This window comes from Peromyscus eremicus, chromosome 3 (assembly GCF_949786415.1).
Source record: "Peromyscus eremicus chromosome 3, PerEre_H2_v1, whole genome shotgun sequence".
Classification (NCBI taxonomy): domain Eukaryota; kingdom Metazoa; phylum Chordata; class Mammalia; order Rodentia; family Cricetidae; genus Peromyscus; species Peromyscus eremicus.
The window spans coordinates 75,267,773-75,291,449 of NC_081418.1; the positions used below are offsets into that span (position 1 = coordinate 75,267,773).

Consider the following 23,677-nt stretch of genomic DNA (forward strand, 5'->3'; position numbering starts at 1 on the left):
TTCCTGGCTAGCTCATGCAGTGAGGATCTATGGGTAAATCTTCCACACTGCTGTTTTCTCTGGGCCTGGTTTAAGTTTCACAGATAACATAAAATCCAGCACATTTTCAGATGGTATCAGTCATGTTTTACCTCGTGATCAGGTAAAATAAAACTTTTACAGAAAATATTACCCACACTGAAAATATTTGAAAATGAGATGATACAAAATATTTGAAAAGGATCCAAATGTTACTGCTTTCAAAGAATTCATTTTATAAGATGTGCAAATATATTCATAGTACTACGGTGCATTTGTTTCTTATCCACACTTTTTATGTTATTTAAAAATCTTGACAATATTTGGAATTCTGCTTAAGGCCTTTGTTTCTCTTCGTATGTGGAAGATATTTAGAGAATATGAATCCTATGATTGTTTCTTAAGGAATAAAGTGTTGGTTTGCAAAGTGTCTTTTCAGAATGCAGGCTGTCATTACACACCCCATTGCACCGAATGTCCGGCTGCAGGTGCCAGGGAGCTAAGCAGTATGTCAAAGCATGTCCTGGGCCCAGCTGCTGAGAGCTGGGCCTGCCCCCAACTCAGCCTTCTGTACTGGCTAATCGATTCTTAGTCATTATGGCAGACTACATGCACGTAGCTGGAAGAAGCTACAGAGCTCCAGGATGGTAAATATACCTGCAAAAAGCAAAACAAAGTGATCATTTGAGTACCTGTTCTATACTGCCATTGGCTTCTTATAGGGATTACCAAGGGTTTAAATGTAAGTGGTTTATAGTCTGTGGTGAATGGCACCTCAAATTCTTCCTAGAAGCCACCTAGGGATATCTTTAATATTAGATTTGCAGTTTTCTGTTTCAACACGTCGGCAAAGGAAGTCCCAGAAAAGCTTCAGGGATGACCTCCTGTCATAGTCACCTAATTTAAGCTACACAAAAAGCCAGTGTCTGCTGATTAATCTGTTATGGGGAGGCATCTTTCCTATACAAACCTAGGTGGAAATAAGGCAGGTTTGCCCAATTATTTCAAATTGCCATACAGTCAATTCTAACATAGCTTTGATTCTAAAAGAATGTCATGTTGCTCAGACAGAATCCTGGCCATTTGTCTCTTACTTTCATTGTAGTCCACCAAGGACTTGCATTTTTTATGAGTACAGTTGATGTTGGCAGCATCAAGAGCCACCGTCTCATGCCAGCCCTCTGTTAACTAGCTCTCTCCTGGTTTATTTCCTCCTTCACAGTTTCCCATTCTGATACCTACTTAATAACATCCCAAGCTGTCCCCTCACCCATTACACTTAACAAATATGGCACCAGCCTTTCATTTTTATATGGTAGATCAAGTTGTCCCCATAAGAATAGAGTGTGTGACAGCAGTGCCTATGATGTTCCGTGTGGCAGGCTGCCTCAAACAGGGCAAGAATGATCAATCTAGCCTATCCATTCTTTAAACCTCTGCTGAGGCCTCTGCAGTTTGGTTATGTAGATACTTGATTATGTAGGTACAATAGCAATTATTTCAGGGCTTATCCATCAAAGTATCATTGGACTATTTATTCATAGAAAAATGTGGAAAGTACCACACATACTTTATAAATCTCTGCTTCCCATCTCCAGAAACAAAATTAACTTCATAATGTAAATATAATTTCCTCTTAATTTGATTGCAGTAGAGTAACGGTTTCAACATAAGATAAACATCAGTAGGTGTGTTGGCAGTTGGACTGTCCTCCTTATCCTTCCCCAAGAGCACCCACCTCTTCCCAGCTTTTCCTCCTCTTCTGTCTGAAATCCATCTTTTGGGTGTCAGCAAGAGATGCTGCTCATCAGACCCACTGGGCATTTTTTCCCAGCTCCTCTTCTAATGTGCTCATTTGCTCTGTATGTACTTTAGCACAAATAATCAGAACACTGGGTTCTAGTGGTAGTTTACCTACTAAAATAGGATAGTATCAAAATGAATCTTTTTTTTAATTAGGTGACTGGAACTTTAGGGGGGAAAAAACGAATATTAGGTCCAACATCAAAGCAATAGTTTTCATATGGTTATGCCTTCTGGACTTGGTCACAAATCTTTCCATCTTTCCCGTTAGGGAGAAACTTAATTTGCAATATTTTATTAGAGACATTTTTAATTGTCTGTAGTGATATACCACTTACACTTATAAGATAAAATTTGCAATTTCATGCCTCTCCAGTAGATGTCTCTAAAATATTCTGAAGTGGAACAAGGCAATTATGATTTTCTATTATATCACAAAATAAAGTAATTTATGTTCAATTGATGTTAGTTTGGAGAGGATCCTTTTGCAAATCTGTTAAACATTAGAGCCCTCACAGATTTCCTAAAGAAAGATCTATAAAATTACATTTTAAAATATCTATCACAGAAATTATGAATACTGAAAAGATATGTGCAGATATGGAATAAATTGACCCCTTATGGTACATTATAAACACAGGAAAAATATTTTATTTTACAAATGTGAGAAAATTCAACCAGTTATAAAACTGCTTGAACTAACCTTTTAAATACAAGATTTCTGTAGTGAGATTATTTTAAAATACATTCCAAATTCATCATGTTGAAATGTATATTATTTAAATGAGGAAAAATTGTGTTTCTTATATTTTCACAAAACTGTTTTTTCCCAGTATTCTTCACTGTTTTCTGTCTTAAGAAGCATGTTATGTTTTGTGAGCTTCTTGATCTGTAACATTACGCAGTATTTGGCTAAAGGACGTTGACTCTCAGAGCCTTTGTATGCCAAACTGCCTTCTTTGTCTTACCTAATGCATCTTTGTGAGCACACTGAGCATCCCGTTGCCAGTTAACCTGATGCGGCAGGATCAGCTAGAAGTCTGTCTTGTCAAGCCACACAGGAAGGCTTTCTGGCAATAAGCAGGAAAGAGAGCATACCCCTTACTGACTTTGACATTAACGACTTCCTCCATATGGCTCAAAAGGCTCAAGAAAAACATCTAAAAAACAAACAAACAAAAAACAACTTGCAAATAAAATCTGTTTAATTAAAGAGGAAAAATAAAAACACCTAATAAGAAAGCTGTTGCTCCTGACATCTGCTGACCTTGCTTCTGAGTTCTTGATCACCAGTGTCAGAGTTTGCATTGCAGGGAGAAACATAAGACCAAAGGAGCACAAATAAAATCTGAAGTTGCCTTTCAAAACAGGTACACAACCTTCCTTACAGTCTGCTGGCTTCAGTTAGTGCTTCTCTGTAACTGCATCTGTCACATAAAGAGGACAAGGGGAAGAAACCTAGAAATCTGCACTCCACGGAACCAAGCAGTCTGTGTTTCTGTGAAAGGGCAGACAGATTGCCAGGAAAACCTCTGCAGTCCTTGGTGTGGAGAATACATCTAGGGAGACAGAAATATTGCTAAATGAAAAATAAAAGAACATCGATCAACCAGGTTCCTCATCACAGGAAAGCAGCAGACTGTCAGAGATCCTATCAGTTCTCTGAAGCTGCTGGTCAAAATCCCCAGATATAAATTAGGATGAATGGAAATATTGAACTCTAGTTGACATATACAGCCAGGAAAAGAAAACATGAATAATTGAATTTGTAAAACAGGCATTTCAAGTTTTTAACAGCTTTGGCAGGGACCTCAGCAAATGAACTCCAGAACAGAGAGGTTCATGTGACCACCAGATCTCAAAGATCTCTGTGTGATCTTTAACCCCCTGCAATTTGGAGGACAATTTTGTCACCTAGTTTGTGTGGGTGCACACATGCAGAAGGACATTGGAAATTTATCACTCAATTGTATTTTTCTTCCTATCAGTCTTTTTAAAACTTCACCAAAATGTTAAAACTAAAAAGGTTGAATATTCTTCCCTAGAGGTCTTAATCACCTAACAGTAGAACATGTTAAGAAACTGAAGACTTTCGTTTGATACCTCTGTGTATTGTCCCTTGTTATGAATTGAGGTAAGGTGCCCATGTGGTCAAGCTTGGGGCAAGTGCCTGTAGGAGCAAACTTCCCACTGGCCCTGACAGCTTCCTTTTCTCTTCCACTTGTCACTAACTGAATAAAGATTTGTCCTCCTGCTCCTCAGTTCCTGTTTCAAAGACTTCTGCTTTCTCTAATCCATCACTGTCTATTTCTCTGTTTATATCACAAAACCATCTTTCTAAGGTTCATGAATGTTGAGAGTTTATGACTGTTTTTACCCCAAGGTCAATAGAAAATTAGACTTTAGTGTTCAGTGCTATCTTCCTTTCTGTTCCCCAGTTTACACCATAGCTGGACTTCTTACTTCCTGAATATTTAGGGTTGGGCTGAACTGGGAAGTACAGGGACAACCATGATGCTAGAGAAAATGCATCTACTCAGATTCCAAACAGTCCCCCTCTACCATATAGAATGCATGTAGATAAGAATGGCCCACATAGGCTCACATATTTAAATGCTTAGTCACCAGGGTGTGGATCTGTCTGAAAGGATTAGAAGGATTATGAGGTGTGGTTTGTTGGATGAAGTCTGTCACTGAGGGTGGGCTTTTAGGTTTCAAAAACCCAGGCTAGGCCCCAATTTCTCTCTCTCTCTCTCTCTCTCTCTCTCTCTCTCTCTCTCTCTCTCTCTCTCTCTCTCTCTGCCTGAGGTGGGAGGTCAGGATGTAAGCTCTCATCTACTTTTCCAGTGCCATATGTGCCACCATGTTCCCCGCCATGATCATAATAGACTAACCTCTGAAACTGTGAGCAAGCTTCCAACTAAATTCTTTCTTTGAAGATTTGCACTGGCCATGGTATATCTTCATGGCAATAGACAGTGTATATGTACATCACTAACACATATCTCTATCAGAGATGAGACTCCCAGCTTCCCAGTCCTAGCAAGATGCTAAGTGAAATGTAACGTTATAATCTCTTCATTAAGTATACAGTATGCCATACTTTATAAGGAATAAAATGAACAGGTTTAATTTTATGAGAATACAGTAACAGTATTTGAAACAAAGCCTGACTGTCTAAACAAAAGCTTTAGCAAAGTATGTTGAAATTGTGAACATTAGAGCTATGGGAAGGGACAATGGTAATGTTCAACTATTTACCCACTATTTCAGTAACACTGGTATATAGACTATAGTAAAAATGCATTACTTATTTTCTTAAACTAATACATTTATTACCCATAGTAAATATAGACCCACATGTCAAGTACAGAAATCATAAACATAAGCCACTCATACTCTAATAATCCCTGATAAGCTTGCTGTTGCCTCCTGGCTACTGACATGCTTTTTCTTTGGCCATGGATGACACCAGCAAAATGTCCCTTTTGGAAAAACGATTAAACATAGGAAACTGTTCTCACTGTCTCTGAAGAATTCCCACTCAGACCCAGAGTTGTTGTGTGACTCAAGGTCTCTGTACATGTGTAATGTCTATTAATGCTGATGCTTTGGATGTCCTGCTCTTCTGGGCTGTACTGAAAGAAAAGTGATAACATTCATGTTTTTCAATCTATAAAAGCTTTATGCTTTTAAATGTTGCCCATCTTCCTTGACAGCTAAATCATAAAAATTCCTAGAGCAATCCCAAATGTAGTTACTTCCTAGAGCCACGTAAGCACCATTTAGTCATAGTTAGGGCAACATCGATGAAGCAACATTTATTAATTTTGTAGCTGTGTCACACACATTTAATTTAGAAGAAAAGCTCTCATTTTCTCAAGCAACTGATCACATTATATTTTGTTTCAAATACATGGGGAATCTCAAATAATGTATTTCAAATAGCATATGTCTCAAATATAGACATTTTCATATCATATATATGTGAAATTATTTACAAGGGGAATAATTTACAAAATGCCTTGGTCCCAAAGACTACTACTGAAGACCAAACATCCTTGTAGTGTTTCATGTTTGAATATGTAGCATGAGCTCTCTCTGCCTTTCTGTCCCTCTTCTGTGTTTAGACGGCCATATCTTCACTACATTATGTAGTGCACATATTTGAACCCCAGCACAACTGTGCTCAGATGCTTGCTGACACCATATTCATCCTGTCTCCATCTGTGATGTCTGAAAATGGTGAATGACAGCAGCAGGATTCTCTCTGAAGCCATGTCTGAGTCTCCAGGCTGACTTTCTCATCTTGCTCTGTTGCTCTATTTATCTGGAAAATTCAGTATACTTTCTCTTTCTTTACTTCACATCAGTGGTATTTTGTTTGTTTGTTATAGACAGAGTTGCTCTAAAGTTGCCCAGCAAGGCCTGGAACTCTTGACAATCTTATCCTATCAAGCATTTGGATAACAGCTGTATACCACCTGACTTGGCTATATTTTCACAAACACAATTCATAGAAAATTTTTTTTCTCGACTGTTCCTCTCTATGGCTTTATTATTAATAATATTAAAGATGTTTTTCCTTCCAGTTTCCAAAGATCAAACTGTTAACTGCAGTCAGATGGTCCTGGGCTGGAATTCCATTCATTATATATCCTGAAGAATACATCTTTTTTATCACATATACACAATTAACTTGAAATAAATTAATATCACAATTTTAAGATTAATTATGACAGTTGTTGTATGTTATTATTATATATTTGCTGAAAGACATGGTTCAATAGTTTGCAGTTGATAAGCCACATTGATTCTTTGTGACTAGAATCTGGAGTGGGGGGCATGCATGCAGCTAGGTAGGAATGAAGATTTGCAGCCTAGCTTTAGGACAGGAAGGAGTTTACTTCTGAGGAATTTTGAGTGATATGTAGACTTTAGATGTGACTGCTGGGGCGACAGCAAAAGCGTCTTTCATGTTCCACAACCCATTTGCTCAGCCCTATTATCTGAACCACAGAGAGAATGATATCGTGTACATTATCTGAGAGATCGTGAACAGTTCCTGCTGATGCCACTTTTTATAATGGCCTGCTTCTTTATGGAATGATGGACACATGGTTTTGACTTGTTAGACTTGTAATAAATCATGCCTCTGAAACATGTTCCGGTCATAACTGGGATACCGTTTAAGAATCCATGAAGACTAACTTTTGTATTTCAATTTTGCCATGAAAATAGAAAAATTTTCTGCCTTGTATCAATAAATTTTATTAGATTTGAAAAAAATCTCAGTTCTTTTCTAAATCAGTGGATCTAACCAGAGCCATGAAATCAAAATCACCTGAAGACTTAAAATTTTTAAAATATACATGTGCCCAGTTGCTCAGCATAGATCCAATGAACCACAGTCCTAAAGAAGGAATTGGAAAAGCAGGAATATTTTAGTGTTTCCAAGTCAGTAGAGACTACTAGTTTCTATTGGTAATGAAATTAAAGAAACAAAAAAGCCAACAGTATGCTAAAGCAGTAGACAGCAACAACAAAGACGTATGTTATGTATAAAAGGCTGAACATGAGAAAGTTTCCACGGTAATTAGCCTGTGTCACACTGCCATGGCCCTGGCCACTCTGACCATGCTTTAGCTCCTAATGCCCTGCCTCACTCACTTTCGAATGCACTAGTACCTTTTCTTTCTGTGGTCTAGCTCCAGAAGATAAGCAGCAAGAAAATGGAAAGGCCGCTCGCTGTAACCCTGTTACATCCATTTGCTCATCTTGCTCTCAGTACTTACAGTTTATGGTCTGGACACTCCTCCTCGCTGCTCAGAGAAACGCGGGCTGTGATGAGGGGGCCTTGCAGAGGAAGACTGATAGCGATGCTTCACTCCAGTTGTTCACAAGCCTTAGCAAGCATCAGAGTCATGTGACCAGCTTCGTAAAAGAAGATCGCTGCTCCATGTCAGGGTTTCTTAAAATGGGGCAGGGTCCTGAAGCTATAGGTTCAGATTTCCCCAGGGAACGTTTTCATGGTCACTGCAGAGACTACAATTTGAAAACCATTACTTTACTCTTTAGCTATGCACTTAGTGGACCGAGAAGCAAATTGTCAGAAGCACAATTTGTTATCCCACCCACCAAAGAGCCATAACAGGAGAGTGGCACTGTTATTTCAGAAATACCTTTGCATGAATCAATTTAAATTCAGACCATAAGAACTTTATTGTTGGGGCATAACAGGACATTACTACTTTCCCCTCCTTACCCTAATTCTTAAATCACTATACTTCTCTCCAAGCTCTGCACCAATTTCTTCTACTAAATAACTCCTCACTTATGGTGGTAAGGGGCATCAAAACAAACTATAGACAAATGGAAATTCATTGATTTAGCCCAAGTCCTTGAAGAACAGTACTGCAAAATTCAACAGAACAATGGAGACAAACCCAAATTAATACCAAAACTACAGCATGTTTTAGGGAGTGGGAAAGCTTCAGGATTGTCAGCAAGGCCACATGTGCATCATGGGGGTCATTAACATGCACCACAATGGCAGTTTCATTGACACAGAATTTCACAGGGAAAGAAATCCAGATACCAAAAGTATATTTGCACATATCTATGCGCAGGAACCAGTGAATAAATTTGATCATTCGAAGTCTGTAATTTAAAAGTGTATTATTGAAGTGCTTAATATTTTAATTTTAAATGAATCTCTCAAAATTGTTTTCTCATATAATTATTATAAAAACATGTAAATTATTGAATTTGTAAGAAATTGTGCTCCTTAAATATAGGTATAAGGATTTCTGTTTCTGTGGAATGTCACTGACTTTATGGGTTGATCATCTTGGAGATATGACTATAATTGTTTAATTTTACCATTAGTTTATCAGAAACCATGTATTATTTTTTGATCTTGGAACAACTCACTTAAATGGCACTATTAATTAAATAGCTGATTTGGTGTCTAGCTGGAAAGAATATGCCACTTTCCTTCCTTCCAACCATCACCAGTTGGAAAATGCATTAGTGAAAAATCAGTCTACTTACAAGGCTGCTGTTGCTTTTACCATAATGGATCATAATGTCCACCAGTTTCATAGGCTACATCTGTAAAGGCTTCCCTCCATTTTTCACCTGCATGAATTTTGAGTAATTTTTTTTCCAAGACAAAATTAGAGCCCTGAGTTCCAACTGCATGTGGCATTACCCTGTCCTATGAATAGGGTGCAACAGTTTGCTCTGCACTCAGCCTCATCATCATGCTTCGGTACACAGGAAAATGAGTGCTGGCCCCATTCTCACTCAGGACTGGAAAACAGGAGGCCCTTCCAATGCTAACACTTTATACTCTCTCTGCTTTTGTCTAGCTGAAGCACAGCAGCAACTGGCACACAGTAACCAGGCTGAAAGTCACACAGCTGTTGACCAAGGAACGGCCCAGCAGCCCCAGCAACAGCAGAAGCAAGACTGTGGCGACTCAGGTCCTAGACTGTAATTACTGTCACCTTCAACCCAATAATTGTCAACACCATTTCAGTGGTGATGGATTAACACACTTCTCAATCCTGTTCTGTGGTTGCTAATTGTTTGGAGAAACTGCACTAGGTTGTAGGTTCCCAGGGGGAGAAAATTTTCATAAAGTAGTGGGGGGAAAAATCCATGCATAAGCCCAAGTGACTAAAAATGCTGCAATCACACATCCAGGGAAACAGAACAGTTCTCCAAAAATAAACTCAGCTTTTGTTTGATGTAGAAGGAGCAACTCAGCTGAGTTAATAAAGCTGAAAAGGCTGTTTTGTCTGATAAGAGACCGCAAAGGGGTGCTGATAACTTTGGAAAATGGTTCGTTACCTAAGAACTTGTACTAATCAAAAGTCAGTCTGAAATGTGTTTTCTGTCCTCATACAGTACTTTGCCATCTCAGGCTTAACTTTAGCCCCCAAACAAAGTCAGTTAGGGCCAATATCATCTCTTCAATAGTATGCTTGGCATAGATTTTGGTAAACAAAGCAAGGCATTCAGTTGAAAAATGATATTTAAAGGAATCTTTTTTTAAAAAATGCAAGAGATCATCATGTTAAGAGAAATAATCCAGACTAAGAAAGACAAACATGTTTTCTCTCACATGTGACACATATATTTATATATACTCACATATAGGATGTACGTGTAAATGTATATACATGTATGTACATACATGTCATATGTATATTAGATAATAGATAGATAGATAGATAGATAGATAGATAGACAGACTGATCGATCAGAAGACATGACCGAAGGAGAAGTTGTTTGGGAGGAAGGAGATCTTCAAGAAAGAAAATGGTGACAATGAGGTCGGTAATTAAAGTTGAATATGAATGAAATACTGATAAATATATATAGGAAAATGCCATAGTAAAATCTATTATTTTGGATGAAAATGCAAAGAATTAACTTTAGAGTGAATTTGGGCAACCTACCTAGAAATTGTCCTTTACTTTATATTGTGACTTGGTATCTGTAAAATACTGGCAAGTCTTTGAATCAGTATAATGCGTGTGTAAAGGAGTAGTGAGTATTATTATTGTACAGAATGATTCACTCAAAATTGAGATCTGCCTCTTACCAAGGAAGATTTCGGTAAACAATGAAACACTTGGACAACTACAATGCCATGCATATGTAAGATCGTATATATTTAGTACTGGGACACGGTTTAAGAGCAGAAACGAGCCATTAGCTGGGTGATGGAGAGCCCGTTACTTTGACTTTTCAACCCTCAATATTTTTATTTATTCAGAATGTGTTGATAGGGCTAAGAATTTTTAAAGACAAATTATGAGAAGACTTTAAAATGTACAAATTAAAGATATTATAATGCTCTTGTCACTGTATCCCCTGAAGTTGCTTCATCGTTCACATTGCCTCTGAAATGAAGTCTATACTCTCAACTCTATGAGCACAAATACGGTGTACTTGAATTTTCTTTATACGTCATAAATTGTGACAGGTGTTAAGTCTATTATCTTAATGGTCCCAAATCTCTCTCTTCTGCATGCAGCTGTGATTCAAAAAATGGCCGAGCAAATGAGCCAGCAGGCGAAGAAGCTGACACTTCTGCAGAAGAAGGTTGACAATGTGTCCCTGGCAGCAGACGACATGAGGAAGGCATACCTCTCGCTAGAAGGGAAGGTTGGTGAAGACAAAGGCAAGGAGTTCCAATCTCTTCTAAAAGGTAAAAGGGAAACAAAATAAGAAATTCATTCAGTTTAAGACACAAAACACATTACTCAGTGACATTCTATCCTGTCACTTTAGATCTTTGCTTCAGATTAATTTGTAAAGAAATGGATATCTTTAATGAGGTAATTTTAAATAATGTAACTTCAAAATAGTTGTGTATTGAAATGCATTTTGTAATACTCACTTGATTGGCATTTTGTACCTAGTTACAGCATAACTTGTGTTTGGCCATAGTTAGAATGAGGCCATCGTGGTTGTTAGAAAAGAGTGATATTGGTGTTACAGAAAGGAACACATAAAAAGGGAGAAATGATACAACTATATTATAATCTAAAACCTTTAAAGGAGTGATTATCAATAACAACAACAACAACAACAGGGATGACATTTAAGTTACCTGAAACAAAGTCAAGTAGAGTTTGGAGAGCTACCCCGCACAGGTATTAACATGAAGCACGGTGACATGTTTTCGTAAACTCAGAAATTTAGGTGAATGTTTCTTTACCAATGAGTTATAGAAATGCAGATAGAAAAAAAATGCTATCATGAAACATGATTTTGAGCTAATGTTTTACTTGATGTCTTTTAGAACACTGTTATGATTTTGAAATTTCCTTTGTGATTTTCCCAAGGATATCTTAAAGAATGATAGCTAGGGAACCAAATATGTTTTCATCTTGTCCTAATATCCTTCACAAGATCTATACTGATCTTACCTACGCATTATGACATACCTGTCATTCATACTCTGACCTCCTGATCATGTCATTTTTTTAATAGTTGGAATTAAACCTCTATCAGCAATTTTTTGCAGCTAGGTAACTCAAAAAGTCTTAAATTGTATTTTTTCTTATCAATCCTCAAAGCATTGTGGGTGATTAATACGAAGTCACAAATTCAAAAACTAACCCTAACAAGTATAGGAATTTTATTGTATATCAAGTTTTAGAAGCTGCAAAAATTGACCGCAATTTCAACTAACTAGAAGTGGCTAAATTATCCTGTAGAGAGTACAGACATATTTGTACTATGGAGTATTGCTTTACAATTGCCTTACATTTTAAGCTGTCATATTTTACTACCCATGTATGATATAGAAATACATTCACAAAATATTTGTTAAATAAATGAGTAACTGGCAAAATGCTAGCCAATACTTCTGACTTGTAAATAAATAAAAAGAAAAAACTATTTTTGTATAATTGCTCTCTATTGTAGCTATTTAAACTTTTCTAATTTAGCCTTTCTTCATAGTTTGCTGCTATATTTTAGTAATGATATTTCATGTGTTTTATATTTTTATTCTTTTGTGCCTTTCTGTATTTAGCAACCCTAATATTAGAGAATATATTTCCAGTAGTACAGTTTACGGGGGGGTGGGGAGGGGGGGTTGTACCAGAATAGCTAATTTCAAGATGTCCAAAAGGACGTTATTTTTTTCTTTTAAAATTTCTCTTTTACAATAATTTTATGTGAGCTTTTATGTGTGATAAATACTTTGTAAAAAAAACACAAGACCATGGAGCCTACTCACCAACTTTGTGAACTGGCTACATGAGAGCTTTAACTGCTGGGACAGTGGTCCCCTGTGCACATCTTTCATTTTTAAAATTCCTTTGTTACTTGAATCTCATATGATGATCAATGTGTTTCTTTTTGTAAATTTTAATGAAATTTTTTCCATTTATAATTATTTGTAGCTAGACTTTGTAAGTATATATTTTACTTTTCTTGTTGTTTCTGTATGAGATAGTGTCTTTTGTTTGTTTGGTTGGTTGGTTTTTGGTTTTGTTTTGTTTTAGACTTCTCAAATATTCACTTTTTACTTAAGTCATTTGAAATAATTCATGACATTTTTCTCTCCCCTTCCCCACCTGCTCCCTTTCCTCTTCTACCTCTTCCCTTCCTTTCCCCTTTCTTTCTCTTTCTTTCTTTCTTTCTTTCTTTCTTTCTTTCTTTCTTGCTTTCTTTCTTTCTTTCTTTTTTCCTTCCGTCCTTTCTTTTTTCTCTCTCTTTCTTTCTTCCTTCCTTTCACTCTCTCTCTCTTTCTTTCTTTCCTTCTTTCTTTCTTGTTTCACACAGCCCCAATGTGTTATCAGGTATGTTTAAGGTGTTAGGAACACTATTAAGTTTTCACTACTGGCAAGTTTCCTTTTATTATGTCAAAAGTTATAAACATATCATAAATTCCTGGTTTAATGTGAGTTTCACTCAATTTTATAAAACATACTCATTTCACTACGTGTTATTATAAACCATTGTTAAGTGGCATGGATATCTATATTTCCGGTCAACTTAATAAAGTTTTTCTCTGTGATTTATTAGCATTCATGAGTTCATAATGTAAGTGCTGCATGTAATTACTAGACACTTGATAATACAGTCATATACTAACAACAGGTATTTACTCAGACAAAAAGCCCAGTGTGATTTATTTTCCTTCACAACTAGACCTGGGATTGCTGTAGAACCATCTCTATCTGGAGTAAATAGCAGTTCCTTTTTGCCTTTTGCCCATAGAACTTTTGGTTTATGGTATTAGTGTGTTATACATGGTAACTGATTCTTCATGTCAGATTTACCAGTCAAGAAAGTGATTATCTTACGAAAAGTGATTCACTTATGAAAAGTTAATTTTTCAAATGTCACAAATATATGCAGGGAAGAATTATTTTCATTAGTACATTAGTACATGTAATTAGTGTTTGGTCTTAGAATTTTAACTTCTTTACAGATATGACTTTATAATTCAAAATTATGTATTTTTACTATTTATTATCTTGTTCTTTGTAGCTCTAAAATCAAAAGGCATCGATGATCTGCTAAGGAATATAGTAAAAGAACAATTTAAAGCCTTCCAAAATAACATGCAGGAAACCATTGCCCAGCTCTTCAAGACTGTGTCAAGTCTATCAGAGGACCTGGAAAGTACCAGGCAGGCAGTTCTACAAGTGAACCAGTCCTTGGCTTCAGTAACAGCCCAGCAAAAGTTGGTTTTAATGCAAGAAAATCAACCCACATGGAAGGACATCACAGATCTAAAGAACAACATCACAAATGTCAGGCAGGAAATGGCCTTGACCTGTGAGAAGGCCGTCAAGGAGCTAGAAGCCAAGCAGGCTCATTTGGAGGGAGCTTTAGGACAAGAGCGCTCACAGCTTGTTCTGTACCACCAATCCCTCAATGAAACTCTCTCTAAAATGCAGGAAGCACACACTCGGCTGTTATCAGTTCAACAAGTATCAGGAACAGAAAATGTTGCCACTGAGGAATCAGGCAGCAGTAATGTCACTAAGTATATCTCTGTGCTACAAGAGACAGCAAGCAAGCAAGGTCTGATGCTACTGCAGATGCTCAGTGATTTGCATGCCCAGGAGAGTAAGATCAGCAACCTCACTATTAGTTTGGAGATAGAGAAAGAATCAGTCAGGGGAGAATGTGAAGAAATGCTATCTAAGTGCAGGCATGATTTTAAATTTCAACTTAAGGACACAGAGGAGAATCTGCATGTGTTAAACCAAACATTGTCTGAGGTTATCTTTCCCATGGACATCAAGGTGGATAAAATAAGTGAGCAGCTGAATGATTTGACGTATGACATGGAGATCCTTCAGCCTTTGCTGGAGCAGAGGTCGTCAATTCGACAGCAGGTTATACACGAGCCAAAAGAAGCCATAGTTACGCGAAGAGAGCTACAAAACCTGATTGGTGCTATCAACCGCCTAAACGTTCTTACTAAAGAACTTACAAAAAGACACAACTTACTCAGAAGCGAAGTGCAGAGCCAGGGTGAAGTCTTTGAAAGACGCATCAGTGACCATGTCTTGGAAACAGAAGATGGCCTAAATAAGACAATGACTGTCATAAACAACGCCGTTGATTTTGTTCAAGATAATTATGTGTTGAAGGGCAGTTTAAGTTCTATGACGGATGATCCTAAGCTTCATGAGTATAACCAAAATATAGAATCCATTTCGACATTTATTTCTGAGTTCCAGCGTCTGAATGATTCTATTCAGACTTTGGTCAATGACAATCAGAAGTATAATTTTGTTTTACAAATTGCTAAAGCTCTTACAGCTATTCCCAAAGATGAGAGACTGAACCAGTTAAATTTTCAAAAGATTTATCAAATGTTCAATGAAACCAATTCCCAGGTGAACAAATGTCAGCAAAACGTGAGTTATTTAGAAGAAAATATACTCTCAGGAACAAAGATTGCCAAAGAGTTTGAATCTCGTTTGCAAGGCATTGAATCTAAAGTGACCAAGACACTTATACCTTACTATATTTCATTTAAAAAAGGTGACACAGTATCAAACCAGAAAGATACTGATCTTCAACTGAAGGTATTAACTTCCAGATTTAAGGCACTGGAAGCAAAATCCATCCATCTTTCAGTGAGTTTCTCTTTGCTTAACAAAACTGTCCACGAGCTTTCAATGACATGCCATAATGCTTCTGCAAGTGCATGTGGACAGAATGCTCCCATACCAACATGGACCAAAGGTCATCTGCCAGACAGTCAGAGTTCTCAGAAAAGTCTGACAGAACTTGTGGAATCAATAGTTAAAATAAAAACTCAAGCTGCTCTATCTAATTTAACTTTGAATGTTGATCGGTTATTGTCTGATAGTCTGGCAAATATTGTCAAGCCTCAGAAGCAGGTAAAACTGCAGAAGAAACCCAATGCACTTAAGAAATCAGTGAACGTGACGACCATCCTGATAGGCCGGACACAAAGAAACACAGACAGCATTACACATCCTGGTAAGTTGGAATTGAATAACAACTTTGAACCTCTTTCATGCTATAGATTACATGCTACTGAGCAGATCCTACTTTAGAACCATGGTGGAGGCATGGAAGACACTTACTCATGCTCTGGCCGAGTAGGGTAATGCAAGGTGATTAATGCACTCTACTGCATCTGATTGAATGAAAGTTAGTTATCAATGTGCTGCTGAACTTTAATAGACAGCCTATCTACATATTTCAACTCTTTCTTAGCAGACCACTATAAAATAATCAAACTCTTTCCTTTAAAACATCTCTCTATGCAGCTACTTAAGAAATTTGTTGTACAAATAAGAGTTTAAGAGGTTTTTTAAAATAAAACTATATATTCGTTTGGGCTTTAGCAGGTACAATATGAAATAAACACTCAATAAATATCTCTGAAGTAATTGACTTAAGGAGACTATTCAGCAATTGGATTTTAGCAGAATACAGAAAGCCATGGATGTTTAAAAACCTGCACTTAGATACAATTTTGAAAAAGTAAGATAGGTTTAAAAGTTCAGAGCAGTGGTTTGGCTGTAGTGAAGTTGAGATGCAAAAGTATGACGTTGCTGTAGTGGCAAGCATTGTCGCACAGACCAACACTAGGACACAAGTTAGGACCCTACTAAATAAATGGGGGCCAACACAGTGAGGGTAAGAAGTAAGAAGACATGGTTGAAAAAGGACTTGAAAACTGGTGTGAGGGTATAATCAACAGACAACAAGAGCAGTGGAAAGAATGAGGACCTGAGAGTCAGGCCTTGATTCTGGTCCTCACTGTAGCACTAAGTTTCTACTTTAGTTAATAGCCTTAAGAAAGAAAAACAAAACAACTCAACTCTCTACAGCTATTTCTTCTGCTGCAATGATTGGATTGCAATTGTAATTTACTGGGATCATTGGGAGAAATGTACTCCAGTGTATCACTGTGAGAAACACACTGCTCACAGCCCAGACGCAAGGTGCTTGCAGAGGAGAGAAACAACCTCTGAAGTTTTGAAACAGGGTATGAGAGGATAGCAGGACCATCAACAGATGTTGCTGATTGCTCTCAGATGAGTGATTGATTTCAAATATTTGATTAAGGAAATGATAAGAAATAACACAGCTCTGATTTTTGTTTTTCTGATGGGGCCTTGATAACATTCCTTCCTATGCATTTATTTATTTATCAATCAAATTTTATAGTCTTATCTATCAAAGTTAATAATTAAAACTTCTTTATTGCATCGCAGTTAAGACACCAACAATAATGCCAAGACACAGAGGCACTGGTCCAATTCCAAGTGCAATGTGGAAATCACTTTCAATGAATTCACTTTGTAAGAATGGGGTCCTTTCAAGCAAATGCACATTTGCTCATCTATCAGCTTGACCCTCCTGCTGTGGACTATTAAACTGGTGGCATTCTTTGGACAGCTGAGCAAGCAAGGACTGGGGATGATAGATAAAGTACCTGAGGGCCTAGAGAGATGGCTTCGAAGATAAGGTGTCAGCTCTGAAAGCCTGTGGGCCTGAGTACAGATTCCCAGAACCCATGAAAAAGCCAGGCATGGCTGTGAACATCTGTAATGCCAGCAGAGTGGGCGGGAAACAGACAGGTCCCTGGAGCTCTCTCATACCAACCAGTCTAGCAGAAATGGTGAGTTCCAGGTTCAGTGAAGAGACCTGGAACCCTCAATGAGTAAGATGGTAAGCCATTGAGGAAGTCATCCTGACACCAACGTCTGGCTCATTCATGGGCACACACTCAGATACACACAGTTTAAGCACACAAGCACACATACACACACACACACACACACACACACACACACACACACACACACACCATACATATTTAACACAGAGAGAGATACACAGATACAACACATCAAAATAAATAGATAAAGTCATTATAAAGTAAAATACTTCATCTGATACAGATCTCTGCCAGTTGTGCCATACACCACCCACCACACTGGCTAAATTTGACTTTTGTTTTGTTTTGAGACAAGGTTTCTTTATGTAGCCTTGGTTGTCCTAGAATTGACTCTGTAGACCAAGCTGACCTTGAACTCACAGAGATCTGCCTACCTCTGCCTCCCAAGTGCTGGGATTAAAGACATGAGCCACCACTGCCTGGTACCCTGTTGTTGTTTTTACTCTTTGCTCTCTGGGGGCCCACCAACCATCTCCCAAATAAATACACAGAGATTTATTCTTACTTTGGAATGCCCAGACTTAGTTTGGCTTGTTTCTAGACAGTTTTTCTTAACTTAAATTATTCCATCTACCTTTATGCCTCTGGGCTTTTACCTTTCTCCATTTCTGTATGTCTTTTCTTTCCTTCTTATTATGTGTCTGGCTGTGTGGCAGGGTGGCTGGCTCCTGGCATCCTCCGTGCCTCTGTTTCTAGTTGTCCTCTTTCTATTCTTCTTCTCCTCCTATTTATTTTCTCTGCCTGCCAGCCCTGCATATCCTTTCTCCTGCCTACCTGTGGGCCATACAGATCTTTATTAGACCAATCAGGTGTTTTACACAGGCAAAGTAATGCAGCTTTACAGAGTTAAACAAATGCAACGTAAAAGAATGCAACACATCTTTGCATCATTAAACAAATATTCCACAGCATAAACAAATGTAACACATCTTAAATAATATTCTACAACAGTGCCCTTTGACTTTTGATATTGTAGGTTAGAACCTAGAGCTACATTTTTTTTCCACTAACTAACACCAGAAGATCACACCATCATTTCTGGAACCTCTTTATCACATTATTTATATTTTAGCAAGATTTAAAAAAATGTGATTTTTTTTTAGAGAACAATCTGTATATTAGTTTCAATTTTAATAAACTGTAACTTACTTTGAGGACTGACACTAATACTGCACTATTTTATGCATTATTTATTAACATCACTCACTGCAGGCTTTGTAGATATACTAGATATGTTGCGTTCTTCACCAAGACAGGTATTATCACTTATTTTGAAGAACCAGGGACAGTCAGAGATTAACCAAATATCCTCCAGTTATCAGCTACCCTGATCTGCTGCCTCAGGCTCCATCTTCAGTCCTTACCTGCAGAGATGAGAGACTGTCTTCCTGTGCCTTCTCCCTCCTGCTTCTCTTTCCTGTGTTCCATGCTCTTTGGAGTATGGCTGTAACTGAGCATTTCATGTGGGCAAAGCTGATGTTCCTGGGAATTTCCTTTATCAAGGATTCAAAGACTGACCTCCATTGATGCTGCTCAAGTCTTGATACTGACTTCAGTGTGACTTTCCTGTGACCTGGCCACAGGGAAGTTACTGAAAGTCTCATGAGTTATTCATGAAATCTGCTTTTACCTGATATAGTAAAAGGGAAAGCCTGGCGTTCAGTTATGCTAAATATGGTATCTACCAGGCCATTGCTAAGAAGCTATTCTAGCTTAGTTTCTAAACACTTGATTTGTTTTTATACACTACTCAGGTAGATATCAAAGATTTATGCATTTTAATTTCATGTTTGAAGGTTTGTTTGTACAGCAATCGGCTGACTTATCCCTGGAGAGAGATTGGCTGCTTGCCCTCTCAAGGGCAACAGAATCCTCAGTATCACTGTGGAGTGAGCAGACTGCTTGTTCCCCACTCCCTAGTGTTTAAGTGTCGAGTCATGTAACAAACCTCTTTTATCCATAGTCATTCCTGTATTCCCAAAGAAGATTTCAGTGTACAGAATATTTGGCACTGTATCAACATAGTTTTCAAAAGTCATCAGTGTTGTGAATATAAAAGCAAGTTAGAAGAGAAGGCCTAGTGAATACTTAACTGTTTTCACCACTCTTAACCATTTCTAGTGTTTGTGACTTCATAGAGACAGTTGTGATGACTACTGGACACTAAATGTAGAACCAGGACTCAAATCTTTCTTGGTAAAGCATTTATTTGCAATGCTATTTATGTTTTAAACTGTAAATCATCTATAAAATAACTTGACCACCTGACAAGTTTTTTACAGATTAGAAAATGCTCTGCTTATGACACAGTATCTAGATATAATTATATGATACAATTTTCCTTAGCTGTGTTCAACAGCTTACATTTTTATTATTTCACTCAATATTTGATACATATCTACTTACTTTTATCACTAGAAATTATGGACTTAATTTTATTGTTTCATTTTTATTTTTCTACCAGTTTTTGTCTTTTAAAAGTCATTGTTTTAAACTCAGCATGCACATGGGTGTGTGTGTGTGTGTGTGTGTGTGTGTGTATGTAAAATGTATCTTGTGACATGATGGCAGAAAGAGCAGACTACAAATCATAATGACTTAACTTTACAAGACCCTGCACATTGATAAGCAATGAAAAAGTACCTACACATGCTTCTTCTTGTGGTGCTGGGGCTTGAATTCAGAACCCTGCGAATGAAAGGAAAGTATCATAACAGTGAGCTACATTCTCAACCCTCTACAAAGTTTTTGAAGAATGGTTTCCTTCAACAGAGTTTTCTATTGTTATGATTTTTTTATATTACTTAAAATAAGATTTTTAAGTACACTTTAAGGTGTATTTGATGAAGATGACCTCTGTATAAAATGACTAACTATAAGTCATTTAAGTTACAAAGGCTGATTGAATTTAGAACTCGTCATTTATTTTAGAAGGTCTGAAGCCACACATTTGGTAATGCCCAGGAATCACTACAGTCCTTGGAATTACTTGTGGCCACAGCTAAAATGTATTATAATTTTAAGAAAGGAAACACAGGAGGACCAAGTATGGCAAAACATTCAGGAAGGCTTGAAAAATCCATGAATGTATGCTTCTTTGTGCCCCTCCATGAAGGGGCCAATGTCTTTGTGCTCTTTAATAGAGTGAGGGAAGATGTCCTAATACATGCACCATATTTCTTCCCCGAGAAGCCCTTGGTTCCCAGCACTGTCAGGCAAGTATGCTGTTCTTAACAGGCATAGAAATCCACCCTCTGCAAAGACAGTTGCCCTGCAGGAACAATCCTGCATTTCAAAGACCAAATTCTAAGCACAAAGCAACTTTTAAGGATGGTATAACTTCTTCTCAATTTCATTCGTGTATGTCTTTACCCTCTCTTTTCTTTCACATCAAAACTCTTTTTATGTTTTGATTATTAGATGTTATTTATACAGAATAACAGCTTCCACCATGACTTTTTTTAAATACATGTTTATAATGTGTTTTACCCTTTTCACCTCCCCCTAGCCCTCTTCCATTTTTCAGTTAGCCCACTTCTTCTTTCAAGATTCATTAACTCTTTTATGTGTATGGAAGTCTTAAATATATTCTTTGTGTCAGAATTGGTTATAGGCTTATCTACAAGGAATGGCTTCCCTGTTCCTATGAATAAAACATATCGGAGTTGAAGGGAATATTAAATGAACAAGTTTCTGTTCATGGCTTCTTGGGAATGAAAAGGCTCCCTCACCTTCTGTATCATCTCCCTTCCTGATGGCAAAAGAAGCAGAAAGACAGGCAGTTTTGACAAGCCTTACCCCCCTACACCCATACTAGGATGTTTCTGACTAGTCAGAAACACGTACTCGATGGCCATTTTCTGAACTAAAGTTTGTAACATTTGGTCTGATGGTAAAGGGGGACAGGGAGATGGAACAATTGGCTGCATTTATCTACCCATCAACTAGGTTTGCATGTTTGCTCAGGCAAGCTTCCACAGCAGTACACTTCCACCGACACCAGGACTTGAAAGAAAATTTGATTACTAACTGCTCTGTACATCAAATACCATATTTTCTTGCTGCTTGTTAATTACATTTTTCATTTAAAACATGGCAAAATAGCATATTTTATGTATTGAATATCAAATCATTTTTTAAAGTTAGTCAACACCACTATGAAAATTTTTTTCTACACTGCATAATTTTAAGCATTAATTTGAACTTCTAGAAGTGTGGAGATGGTTCAACATATAAAAGTACTTGTTCTGCAAACATAAAGACCTAAGTTTGAATCCCCAGCACCCATACAAAACAACGAGGCGTGAATGTGCATGCCAGTGACCCCAGCATTGGGGATAAATGCTTTCTTGCCAAAAGCTTTCTTGCCAGCCTAGATTGCAGATAGAATTAAATGTTCTTTAACACAACACTTGAAGGGTTATGAAAAAGGGGGCCAAGAAAACATTATCAAGAACAACAGATGTGATGTAAAAGAAAGACAATTATAAAAAAAATTAACAATTTTAAAGAAATGCAATAAAAACATAAGAGTATTTCTACACAGTTATATGTTAGTGATCACAATATGAGTAAATAGAATAAATTCAAATACTGAATATAAGCATACATCTTGACTCTTCCAAGACTTGTCAGGAAGGGAATGTGAAATATTTCTAGAGTAATGAAAGTTTAAGTCTTATATAATAAATGGAGAAGCAGAAGGGCACTGAAATATGCCTGGAAGTATGAGAGAGGAAGGATTTTGTCGATCACTGGAATCAGGATGAAACATAAAGGAAGGTGAAAGGGTGAGAGCAGTTACCTGGCAGCAAAATCACACAGCGAGTGGCAGGCTGTTTTCACCTGCATGTTGTGAAACTGGCCAGAAGCTTCATTGCAGGTCTCCACACTAATCCCTTTGAAACTCTGTTGTACCATTAGCAGGGATCACAGTTACTAGCCTTTTGCAATATTATTGTTTAAATCAGTGCTTCACAACCTTCTCAGTTCTGTGATCCTTTAATACAGTTCCTCATGTTGTGATGAATCCAACCATAAAATTATTTGTGTTGCTACTTCACAATTGTAATTTTGCTGCTGTTATGAATCATAAAGTAAGCATCTGATATGCAGGCTATCTGGTATGTGACCCCTGTGAAAGGGCTGTTGGACTCCCAAATGGGTCATGACCCACAGGTTGAAAAGTGCTAGTTTAAATGAAAAAAATAACAAGTGAGATATTGATCCTAAAACAGAAGTAAATAATAAAATCATAAAGTAAAATAATAACTTGTGTGTATAACCATGTGTTATAATCACACAATCTACTGCATATATAATAAATAAGAATAAAGCAGAAAACAGTGTGCTAGTTAAGTTACGAAATTCCAATGGAATAAGTTCTAATTGAGTGCTGTGAAAAACTAAGTAGATGGAGTATAGCTTCAAGTCAGTGCCTGTCTTCAGGCAGCTCATACATGGAGCAGGCATTTAGAATCACAAATTGCAAGTGTTCCTGATGGCAAGGTGCTCTGGAGTGGAAGGAGCTCTCTAATGTGCTCAAATTACCACTGACATTTATGAAATGTTATAATAGGATTAAGAAGAGACCACAACTGGAGTGCATATTAGAGTTCAAAATGCATAATCTAGAGATTCCCCAAACTATTCCAAGACAATAGAAAATTAATTTTAGTCATGCTCTCGGCAGGGAAATTAGCATTGAAAGATTAGGCATGCTCCTTGCACAAGATAGTAGAACATTGAGTTGGTAAAACTGCTCAACTAATTGTACTTATCTCCATCACACCCCATGTGATCTTTGTGAAACTGTGAAGACAGAATTTGGATAAAGAACTAACCACCAATTCAAACTTTCATTAACTTGTTCATTCATCCTTTAAAGCTTTGCAATTTTGTGCATGTCACATACTGTGTGAATTCATAGTGATGTGTCTAAAGAGTACTGTGAGCCCTAACTTCATAGAGTGTAGAAGCAAAGACACATGAGCAGTTATAGTCAAGTGTGGTAAGTGCAAGAAGAGAACACACAGCACTGGGCAATAATTGAGGGAGTGAAGGTAACTGTAGCAGCAGGGAGGAAGGAAGGTGAGAAAACTGCTTTATCAGAGTTCATTTTTCTATGTTAATCCCAGAAAA

The 23,677-nt window shown here is 37.3% G+C and overlaps 1 protein-coding gene across 2 annotated transcripts in view; it reads left to right on the plus strand.

The window, feature by feature from the left end:
* Mmrn1 (multimerin 1) overlaps positions 1-23,677 on the plus strand; it is a 46,964-nt gene that overhangs the window by 15,519 nt on the left and 7,768 nt on the right. For both annotated transcript variants that reach the window (XM_059257900.1, XM_059257902.1), the window contains exons 4-6: positions 9,195-9,308; positions 10,871-11,044; positions 13,846-15,822. In XM_059257900.1, the coding sequence (XP_059113883.1) occupies positions 9,195-9,308; positions 10,871-11,044; positions 13,846-15,822 (2,265 nt within the window). The remainder of the gene's footprint in view (positions 1-9,194; positions 9,309-10,870; positions 11,045-13,845; positions 15,823-23,677) is intronic.